The sequence below is a fragment of the Schistocerca nitens genome, chromosome 3 (genome assembly GCF_023898315.1).
Source record: "Schistocerca nitens isolate TAMUIC-IGC-003100 chromosome 3, iqSchNite1.1, whole genome shotgun sequence".
In the NCBI taxonomy this organism is placed as follows: Eukaryota; Metazoa; Arthropoda; class Insecta; order Orthoptera; family Acrididae; genus Schistocerca; species Schistocerca nitens.
Window position 1 is genome coordinate 544,674,223 of NC_064616.1, and position 12,292 is coordinate 544,686,514.

General features: G+C 42.8%; 1 protein-coding gene across 1 annotated transcript in view; it reads left to right on the top strand.

Annotated features, from left to right (window-relative positions):
• The first annotated feature begins 2,467 nt into the window (after nucleotides 1–2,467).
• The window catches only part of LOC126249326 (uncharacterized), a 29,556-nt gene continuing 19,731 nt past the window's right edge, over nucleotides 2,468–12,292 (top strand). Inside the window, exons 1-2 of the mRNA XM_049950981.1 lie at nucleotides 2,468–2,560; nucleotides 11,607–11,697. Coding sequence (XP_049806938.1) covers nucleotides 2,468–2,560; nucleotides 11,607–11,697 — 184 coding nt within the window. The remainder of the gene's footprint in view (nucleotides 2,561–11,606; nucleotides 11,698–12,292) is intronic.

Below are 12,292 nucleotides of genomic sequence, written 5' to 3' on the forward strand. Positions count from 1 at the left end.
GATAGTGTAACTAGTAGGAATTCAGGAAAGGGGAAGAATGCATGGGAGATATGATGTCCCAGCTAATGCTAAGTGGAAGAACTAACAGAAAATTTAGAGAGGGCTGAAGTAAATAGTGTGGATGAGCGAAGTTTGTGTAATGAAGGTTTTACGAATTGGTATATGAAGGATGGGAAGACAAGGGACGAGATGCAGAAAATTATTTATTAAGGGAGAAATATTTAGAAAGAAAGGAAATGGTAAATGTACTGAAAATTATTGAAATTAAAGTTGGCAAAGAAATGGTAGATGCACTTCTTGATTCAAGTAGTAATGTGTCAGCAGTGTGGTGAAGGCAAGGACCCCAGTATTGAACGAATGGTTGGGACACGAACTGCAATTGGAAGCCCTTACCTGGGCCGACAATGCAGGAGATGAACGGCCATAGGTGGGAAATGGATCCGGTAATTCCAATGCGCAGGAGAGTTACGAACGTGTGCAATTTAACTGGCCAGCAGTTGTGCACACCTATCCTGCAATGGAAAGACTCCGGCCTCCAGCAGGACGCTGGTCACCAGACTCGTCCTGAAAGCTCCTGTCGCTAGGCGAACGCCACAATGGTGCACTGGGTCGAGTAAATGCCGAAACATAAACGAGACTTCCATAGTCAAGGCGGGATTCAACAAGGGCTCTGTAGAGATGCGGCAGCGTAGAGCGTTATGCACCCCAGCTGGTGGTGCTCAGGCAGCGCCTATTAGACGATGGGGGTTCGACAGCCGATAAGCTACAATCATTCCAGCAGGAAGGAGCTACACAGCTCGTGTTCTCTCTAGTTCAACCATGCCTAGACGGTCAATACCGCGGCTCGATCGCGTCTGCATCGGTACTTTGTGCCAGGAAGAGCTCTCAACAAGGGATGTGTCCAGAAGTCTCGGAGTGAACGAAAGCGATGTTGCTGAGACATGGAGGAGATACAGAGAGGCAGAAACCGTCGATTACATTCCTCGCTCAGGCCGCCCAAGAGCTGCTACTGCTGTGGAAGACCGCTGCCTATGGATTATGGCTCGGAGGAACCCTGACAGCAACGCCACCATGATGAATAATGCTTTGCATGCGGCTACACGATATCGTGTTATGAGTGAGACGGTGCTCAACTTGTTGCACGATGCGCAACATTACTCCCGACGTCCATGACGAGGTCCATCTCTGCAACCACGACACCTTGAAAAGTGGCACAGATGGGCCCAACAACACGCCGAATCGACCGCTCGGGATTGGCATCACGTTCTCCTCACCGATGGGTGTCGCATATGCCTTCAAGCAGACTATCGTCGGAGACGTATTTGGAGGCCACCCATCAGGCTGACGGCTTTAGACACACAATCCAGTGAGTGCATCAATGTGGAGGTTCCCTGCTGTTTGGGGGTGGCATTATGTGGGGCCGACACACTCCGCTGGTGGTCATGGAAGGCGCCGTAACGGCTGTACGATACGTGAATCCCATCCCTCGATAGTGCAGCCATATCGGCAGCATACTGGCGAGGCATTTGTCTTCATGGAGGAAATTCGCGCCCCCATCGTGCGCATCTTGTGAATGGCTTCCTTGAGGATAACGACATCGCTGGACTAGCGTGGTAAGCATGTTTCCCAGACATGAACCCCATTGAACATGCCTGGGATAGACTGAAAACGGCTGTTTGTGGATGACGTGACGCACCAACCACTCTGAGGGATCTATGCCGAATCGCCGTTGAGGAGTGGGACAATGTGGACCTACAGTGCCTTGATGAACTTGTGGATAGTATGCCACGAAGAATACCGGCACGGATCAATGCAAGAGGACGTGTTACTGGGTATTAGAAGTACCGGTGTGTACAGCAGTCTGGACCACCACCTCTGAAGGTCTCGTTGTATGGTGGTACTACATGCAATTTGTAGTTTTCATTAGCTATAAAAAGCGAGTCAATTATCTTTATGTTGATCTCTATTCCAATTTTCTGTAAACGTTCCGGAACTCTCGGAACCGAGGTGATGCAAAAATGTTGTTGATGTGTGTATGTGAGCATCGATTAATGAGCATACCCACAATGTTTGTGACCTGCGGAGTATACAGGAAGCACTACAGCACTCTGAATACTCTCAGTTCAATTATACCTACCCAATATCTTTGAAAGTAAACAGTTATAAAGTATACGTTCAGTAAATATAATACGTCTGTGAGTGTGAATGTGTCTGTACAGTTCATGCCAAACTGTCAAACACATACATGTATGTGATCGTTAAGGACGATGGTTCTTGCGTCCTATGAAACAAGTAAATATATCTGGTGGCACTTTGTGTTTTGAATAATTACGATCAGTGGGCACAATATTTAAAACATCTGTTTACTTAAATTAGGAAATGTAAAAACGTAATACTAGGAATTTCATGTAGAAGTGCTTGATTTTAAGTTTTACAGTTTGAACAGTTAATGACTCTCCTCTAAGCGATGCTAGCAAGTGATGAAGTCACACCTCAAGTTCACACGAGTTATATAAACTATTGTGTAAGCAAGCGCACACAAGGACACTGTGAAAGAACGGTAAGCAACCACTGCTTCCGGGCTCACTTTATGGGGAATACTGACTGCTGCATCGGACTGTCGAAATGGAGTGCTGAGCGGATAATCGTTATTGACTTAAACTTTGCACCTCAAAATTTTAAAATTAGCCTGCTAGTGATACTCAGCCAGTGCATGTTGTGGACATGGACATTTATAAAACTTCCCAGTGAAATATGGGGCACGTCCTGAGTAATAGGCAATAAATTAAATAATATACAAAACGCACGCAGAGGTGACGAAAGCCATTCAATTCCTCCTAATGTCGTCTCAGACCTCATTTTGCCCGACATAATGTAGCAGCTGGAAGTGGCATGAACTCAACATGTCGCTGGAAGTGCCCTGCAGGAATATTGAGCCATGCTGCCTGTATAGCATCCCATAATTCCTAAAGTGTTGTCTGAGCCAGAATTTGTGCACGAAGTGACCTCTCGATTATATCCCATAAATGTTGGATGGAATTCATGTCGGGCGATTTGGGTAACCAAATCATTCGCTCTAAATGTCCAGAATATTCTTTGTTACGATGTAAAGTCAAGCGCCGTCACGTCAGTCTGGAACGGTAAAGAAGAGAAGGCTGTGAGAGGAAGTCAGCCAATCGCACGCTGACTGGCCCGCTTCCAGGACGACAACGCGACAGCAGCGGCCCCTATGTGAAGACAACATAAACGCCGCTCCAGACTGGTGGCTGTCACTTCGATAGTAGCGTCAACGTTAGCAACTTCAATAGCAGATTCAAGATTAGCTGTTTGGATAGCAGCATCAATGATAGCGACTGAAATAGCAGTTCAGGACAGACTTGTCAGTTAGAGATTAGCAGTCACTGCAAAGACTTATTATTACGTAAGTCGCCCTTTGCTTGCCACACATATGTGTAACTGCCAAATATAAGTAGTGCATTTGATTAATTGAGATAAAATTCATTAATACGACTTGTTTCGTTGTTTTTCTAGCGAAACGAGTACGCAGAATTTCTAGACACAACCAGATTGACGACGAGGCTCGTCCAAACTGATTCCTCAAACAAATCGCGAAAAATTGTTGCTCAGCGCACGGTCATTGATAAAAATTTCATCGTTGTTTGGAACATGAAGTCCAATAACGGCTGCAAATGATCTCCAAGTAGTCGAACACAACCAAAACAAAGCCCATTCCATGCAAACACAGCCCACACCGTTATGGAGCCACCACCAGCTTGCACAGTGCCTTGTTGAGAAGTTGTGTCGATGGCTTCGTAGGGTCTTCACCACACTCGAACCCAATCGTCAGCTCTAACCCACTGAAATCTGGACTCATCTGACCACATCATGGTTTTTCAGCATCTATGGTTCAACCGATATGGTCACGAGCCCAGAAGAGGCGCTGCAGGCCACGTCGTGCTGTTAGTGAAAGCACTCGCGTCGGTAGTCTGCTGGCATAGCCCATGAACGCCAGATTTCGTCCCACTGTACTAAAGGATACGTTCGTCGTACGTCCCACGTAGATTTTTGTGGTTATTTAACGAAGTGTTTCTTGTCTGTTAGCATTGACTAAGCAAACGCAGTTCTCGGTCGTTGAGAGGGAGCTATCAATGGTGAGAGATAATGCCTGAAATTTGTACCGAGAATAACAGTCTTAAACTGTGGATCTCGGAATAATGAGTTTCCTAACGAATTCAGAAATGGAATGTCCTATGAATCTAGCTCCTACCACGTTTCCACATTCAAAGTCTGGTAACTCCGATCGTGTGGCCATAACCACGTCAGAAACCAATTCACATCAGTGACACGTGTACAAATGACAACTCCTGCAATTTACTTCTCCTCTATTCATCGTGTATGCGATACTACGGCCATCTGTATATGTGCATATCGCTACCTCATGACTTTTGACACCTCAGTGTACGGTTCAATGGACAGTGAACAGACCGCTAAGCTTAAAGAAAAGAGAAAAATGGTCCCCAACCGAAACACAACACCAAAAAATAGTTAATGTAGAGTAACGAACTTCCGGGGATATGTTTGTCTAGGTAACATAATTATGGGAACACCATTGCAAGGTGACTGTATAATGTAAGCACGAGATAAGCCACTGGAAATGTGAAATGCTGGTACAGTAATAACGGGTGTAAGAACGAGAATGTTGAATGCAAGCATACAAACGTTCAAGCATTGTATTCTAGAGGCACCAAGCGTGAGTTTAATTCATGGTTGGTTGGTTGGTTTTGGGGAAGGAGACCAGACAGCGAGGTCATCGGTCTCATCGGATTAGGGAAGGAAGTCGGCCGTGCCCTTTCAAAGGAACCATCCCGGCAATTGCCTGGAGCGATTTAGGGAAATCACGGAAAACCTAAATCAGGATGGCCGGACGCGGGATTGAACCGTCGTCCTCCCGAATGCGAGTCGAGTTAATTGATGGTGTTCCATACCTGAGGCACTTGGTCGGTCAATACATGGACAGTTAATGCTGTTTGTGAGTGGCACTGGAGTTGTCGTCCAATAATTTATCATATGAGTACGATTGGAGAAAGATCTGGTGACCGAGCAGACCTAGGAAACATCACGACGCTCTGTGCAACATGCCGGTTTACCACAGTGGCACGTGGGTGAGTGTTATCCAGCTGGAAAACACACCATGGAATGGTTTTCATGAATGACAGCACAGCAGATCGAATGACCAGCCTGACGTGCACATTTGCCTTCTGTCATACGAAACCACACCCCATACCGTTACTCCAGGTGTCGAGTACGCAAACTGGTTGGCTGCAGGTAATCAAGTGGTCTCCTTCTGATCAAAATACGGCCATCACTGGCACAGTGGTGGAATCAGCTTTCACTAGAAAGTACAACAGACTTCCACCCTGCCCACCGATGGCTTCTCGCTTGACACCAATGACGTCACAAATGGCGGTAATTCAAGGTCAGTGCAACCTACGCTACAGGGCGTCTGGCTCGGAGCTGTCCTCGGTGGGACCGATTTGTAGCAGATCGTTGTCACTGTGATGCCAAGTCCTGCTTATATTTCTGCTCCAGATATGGTACGATGCGCCAGAGGGATAAACCGATCACGATGGTCTTTCCTCTCATACTACATTGTCGTCCGGCGCCTAGCCTTGCGATCGTTCATTCCCGTGACCGCCACTGCCAGGAATCATGTACAGTGATTACATTACTGCTTCGTCTCTCTGTAGGATTGCAGAAGGAATTTCCAGCTTCTCGTAGCCCTATTACACGACCCTATTCAAACCGAATAAGGTGTTGACAAAGTCGTCTTTCTCACCTTAGAGGCATTCTTGACTTACATAAACTCACCACATCCGGCCTCGAAAGTAACTAAATACACGCTGTAATGGTCCTGAGTGTGAAATTAAACCTTATTTGCATTCTTATGCATCTGGGGGAAAATTCGAGTGGAAATCAACTTTTAGATGTAGGAACACGCCTCCCAACTTTCATCTACGTTGGACAACTCCTTCTTGGTGTTGTGATTGTTTTCTGTCATTGTATGTGTTCATAAGATTTTTACTTCTGAACAGCCTACCATAGGTATCACGTCAAGTGTTACTGACGAAAATCTACCACTGTTTCATTTTAACCATATCTGATGAGGTGTCTCCTTGAAATGACAGCAACGTATCCTGAGGTCCGTAACATCCTATCACATCACTGGTTTGGCTGACTGGATCGCTTCCTCTACAATTAATTCTGCGTCAGCGATCGGCACTTCTTTTCTACCGGGGATCCAGTTCATCTCGTCTCAACAAGGAAGATCACGTCGACAGGTACCGTCCAAAATGTCCAAACTTTTCAAAGCCTCTGTTATAACCCACATATTAACCAGTGTTGATAGAAGTCCATTATTCTTGTAAAAACTAATCTTTTCTAACGACCAAGAAAAAAATTTTTCCCTTCACTCCATGTGTACGCGAGATGCTTTTAGAAAGGCTATTATGACATAATACATTCCAAGAAATTTATTGGCTTTATTCCACACAAAACACGTTGGGCACAGCAGTATGTCCGCTGCTTAGGGAGAAAATTTAAGTATTGTTGGATGCTGTATACGCCAGAATATCTTCACTTTTACTAATCCTGTTTGAATCACATGAAGTACGTCTAAAATCCATACACTTAAACCATTTTTCAAAGACCTCAAATTCGGTGTTGTATAAGTAAATTCCTAACGTTCTGTGACAAGCACCTTCTGATCCATACTATTTGTTATCTTGAACTACGTTATTGTCTGAAGGCCCTGTCACTCCTTTTACCTCCGGTTTCTTCGCCTGAATAGAGGGATAAACAAGTAAAATATCATTCTAAGAATTGGTAAAGTAATCTATACTCCAACCATCCGCTATGATCTCTAATTATCCAGCGTAAACATGAACAGATCTGTAACTATCTTACGAGGTGAATACTATGCCGTGGAAGGACTGTAATAATAAAGTCAGTTTAGGAAAGCCACATTCGAACGACAGCCAGTATTGTCCAGTCAAATCATTCTCTTACCACCAACACTAATCAATTACAGTAGCGAAGTGACTAATATTGTCTGTTTCTTTCCAAACATTTTCGTAAAACTTGAAGCAAATAATATCCAGTCCAATGCTGATACACAGGTTACAGTAATGAACACTGTCCTAATCAATAGATGATGCTGTATAACATACCTGAAACCACTGTGTAATATTCCTGTTTATGTACTCTTATACAGGGTGAGTCACCTAACGTTACCGCTGGATATATTTCGTAAACCACATCAAATACTGACGAACAGATTCCACAGACCGAACGTGAGGAGAGGGGCTAGTGTAATTGTTTAATACAAACCATACAAAAATGCACGGAAGTATGTTTTTAACACAAACCTACGTTTTTTGAATGGAACCACGTTAGTTTTGTTAGCACATCTGAACATATAAACAAATACGTAATCAGTGCCGTTTGTTGCATTGTAAAATGTTAATTACATCCGGAGATATTGTAACCTAAAGTTGACGCTTGAGTACCACTCCTCCGCTGTTCGATCGTGTGTATCGGAGAGCACTGCAACATACATCGCGTTTCTACAGAATGATCTGCCAACGTTGCTCGAAAATGTCCCACAGGAAACGCGTCGACGTATGTGGTATCAGCATGATGGTGCACCTGCACATTCCGCAATTAACACTAGGCTGACCCTTGACAGGATGTTCGACGGGCGTTTCATAGGACGTGGAGGACGCATAAGTTGGCCAGCCCGTTCTCCTGATCTTACACCTCTGGACTTCTTTCTGTGAGGTACGTTAAAGGAGAATGTGTACCGTGATGTGCCTACAACCCAGAGGATATGAAACAACGTATTGTGGCAGCCTGCGGCGACATTACACCAGATGTACTGCGACGTGTACGACATTCATTACGCAAGAGATTGCAATTGTGTGCAGCAAATGATGGCCACCACATTGAAAATCTATTGGCCTGACATGTCGGGACACACTCTATTCCACTCCGTAATTGAAAACGGAAACCACGTGTGTACGTGTACCTCACCCCTCATGGTAATGTACATGTGCGTCAGTGAAAAAGACCAATAAAAAGGTGTTAGCATGTGGACGTAATGTGCTGTTCCAATCTCTTCTGTACCTAAGGTCCATCACCGTTCCCTTTGGATCCCTACGTAATTCGGTGCTCTCCGATACACACGATCGAACAGAGGAAGAGTGGTACTCAAGCGTCAACTTTAGGTTACAATATCTCCGGATGTAATTAACATTTTACATTGCAACAAACGGCACTGATTACGTATTTGTTTATATGTTAAGATGTGCTAACAAAACTAACGTGCTTCCGTTTAAAAAAACGTAGGTTTGTGTTAAAAAACATACTTCCGTGCATTTTTGTATGGTTTGTATTAAACAATTACACTAGCCCCTCTCCTCACGTTCGGTCTGTGGAATCGATTCGTCAGTATTTGATGTGGTTTACGAAATATATCCAGCGGTAACGTTAGGTGACTCACCCTGTATAATAACCCTTGATGTTACTTAACAAAAATATTTCAAAATTATGGCAGCTGAATCGAGTGGACAGTAAGGAACTATTTCTTTTAAATGGTTTATAAAAAGGCATACTATTGGGAAAGGTTAACGTTTGTAAATCCCTTATATGATACTAATATTTGTTCTGCAAGGTTTTAACTACTATATCTATAAAGAAAGCGACATTACAATCTTTTCTTCTTTGCTTTCTGGCTGTGGCACTATACGGATATAAGTGAATTCATTGTACATTTTGTCATTAGCAATTGGACCACTGTATTTTAAACTTTGTTTTATTTTCCATAATGACCTACCTCCCAGGGTTCCTGTTTTAGTTATTTAATGCAAGTAATTTCTAACTGGAAGTGACTAGCCTGGTGATGGTACGATCGAACACCATAACCGTTCTGTCTTTATTTACTTCACTTTTTGAAAGTGGAACCTGCATCTGAATTCGAAGTCTCATTAACTTTATACAATATAGTTTCTTTCACATGAACATTAATTGTGTACAGGGTAATTCGTCTCCAAATGCGTATTTGACCAGTAATGATCATAAAGTTACTTTGGGACAAAATAGCACGTTTTGGAAACTCGTAATAATATTGCTACATGTGTAGTTTCGGTTGCTCTAATATACGTACACTACATAACAGGTTTAATGTACTCGATCGGAATTATTGCCATCTGAGAGTGACTAGTTCTTTACTGAAGATGGTGGTCAGTTTAAAATTTGACATGGTGATATAGACTCTTGCTCCGTAATGACCATTCCAATGGGTGACTAAGCGAATTTCACAGTGTTCTCTGAACTTTTCCGTATGTTTGCCGAAATTGCGTTATTCGTAACTTCAGAAAATCCTTTTCAAAGTCATACATCACAGAAGCCACCTTTCGGTGTTTAGAACAATGTATTCCTTCGATCGGGTTCGCTGTTGACGGAGGTAGTGCGAGTGACTCTATCCTGTTGCAAACTCAAACTTCAGATATTGGTGGAGCTTTTGATGTTGTATAATGTACCTGGTGACAGCAGGGTCTTCTCAAACAGCGAACCAGTACTGGAAATCTGAAGTACTTTCTTGGATGTTAAATTTCTCACAACCTTTAACCAGGCCGGATGTGCTGTGTGGTGATGAGGGAGATCACTGATTGCGGTCTCTATTTCAATTCTTGTAGCGGAGTTCGCAGCACGTATTCGGTGCTGCAGTCTACATCCTTATCTACTGGTGCGTCATCTTAGATTCTATACTTAGGCAACTGATCTACTTTTAATTGCCAGCAACAGGGCAAAAGCTCATTTTCTCTTTTAAATTTCCCACCAGTTTACGCATAGGACATTTACGACATTTGGGCTATTTTAACAATTCGCTTGAAATTTTCTTCCAAAGTTATTAGCTGATTACTTCTAGTGTTGTACACCCATGACAGTTGTTTGTGAGAAAAATTCTGCGGAGTTGGAGTGAAGTATGTTTTGTTCTTATGTTGACGAAATTAATAATGCATTTTCTTTCATCGAAGCCCGAATGAGAGTAACTATTATCCAAAACTCTGACTGCAAGATGCGTTGCTTTTAATTCTTCGATTTATCTGGACTTAGGAATCATTTTGGGTAAAGCACAGTCGAATATGGGAAGTACCTGTTTCTGGTCAAACTAGAGAACCAACGAACCCATAGAAATTCCACAAATTTCCGGTAAGTATTTTATGCATTTATAACGTCTACGTGGAAACTCGTTATTTCAACCATCATCAACACAGCCGAAAGGCGCAGCGTCGCCTGGACTACTCTGTTGTTGTTGTTTTTCCTTTTTTCTTTTAGTCTGATGCTTGCCATACATATCTTGTGCATTGTATTTTGTAGAAAGAATTTTCTTCTATTTATTTTATGTGTTAGCTATATACGGTAGTGTTTAATCCTATTTTATTTCTAGTTTGGAAGAAACTTTCTACCTCTGTGATTCTCATAGTTTCTCGCTATTTTATATGACAGTAGGCAATTAAATGATGTAATATGGTACACGATGTATGTTTGGTTTTGAAAATCTCCTCCTTCAGTTTTAACACCTTCCTCGATCTGCCTTACTACAGAAGTAAATTGTTACTCTGTTAAAAGTTTATTGCTTGCAATTCATTTGCACGGTTCACTGTTCTACAATACTATTTTAGTGTGGAAATGCATCCACCGATAAAGCAGTCTAAAAGCTCTGCAAAGCGTTAACCTTAGAGCTACAAATTACTGTGGCTTTACATCAAATGATTTGTTGTTAGCTTTGTGTCTTTTGTTCCCTAAGACTGCTAAATGGTAATATTGCTGACGAATGGTAAATAATATTCACTATTTATTTCAGGATTATTCCGTTTCGTAAACTGACATACGGCCAGGAGAGCGGTCTGCTAACCACATGCCCTCCATGCCCGCATCAAGTGACGCCTATTGATGAGGATGACACGGCGTTCGGTTAGTACCGTTGGGCCTTCATAACTGTTCTGGCAGAGTTTAGATTATTTTTGTTAGTATTTATTACGTCTTTGGTTTCCTGAAGGCAATGTTGCTGAACTATATGGGCAAACTGTCAATCGATCATTGCTTAAGCCATTCGAAAGGTGTTATAATCAGTATGCATCACAATGAAGTGACTCGTTACGAAGGGTTGAGAATTTATACCTATGGTCATGAATGCAATACGTGTAAACGTAGATATGTGTTAAAGTAAATATTTATTGACTGAATGTGGGAAAAAATGGGACCAACCGAAATGGAAAATTTACCTAGACACTTTGAATTTTTTAGATTCAATATACTCAATGATAACTATAACTTAAAATAAATTCAGCTGAGTTCGTATGTACTTGATTAACAGTTCTTTGGACTTCACTTCGTGAGTCACGATCGCAGTAGCGGGGAAGTACGTGATAAACTTTGGAACGAGGAATACTGCCCTCCATTACAGAGTTGTGACACATCGCCAGTGAGTCAGCTGCCGACAACTCAGCAGTGAGTGCTGAGAGTAAAGCTTATTCGGTTGTCAGTTGCCCTGCAGTGCGTACGTCATCTCAGCGAAGGAGTTCTCAGCTAAAATGAAAGCCTTCAATTGGATCGTCGCCTTTCTTCTTGTCAACAGTAAGTCTCTTTACAACATTACAACTTTAACTTTTTATTCCGGTTTGTGTGCGGCTGGTCCCGGCGGAGGTTCGAGTCATCCCTCGGCCATGGGTGTGTGTGTTGTCCTTAGGATAACAGTATGTAAGCTTAGGGACTGATGACCTTAGCAGTTAAGTTCAAAATGGTTCAAATGGCTCTGAGCACTATGGGACTCAACTGCTGAGGTCATTAGTCCCCTAGAACTTAGAACTAGTTAAACCTATCTAACCTAAGGACTCACAAACATCCATGCCCGAGGCAGGATTCGAACCTGCGACCGTAGCGGTCTTGCGGTTCCAGACTGCAGCGCCTTTAACCGCACGGCCACTTCGGCCGGCAGCAGTTAAGTCCTATAAGATTTCACACACATTTGAACATTCCCGTTTGATGATGTTTGTTATAAAGTGTTTGAATTCTGATACGGATACTGGTCCTCGCCCAATTGGCTAAACCTGAGATTCTTCAATTTGCGAGGCTCGAACAGATTTCCTTCCACATTAATATCTACAGTAGTAGTCTAATACAGATAACTTTGACATCGATGGTATGTTTTATTGCGTAACTTATTCGTAGC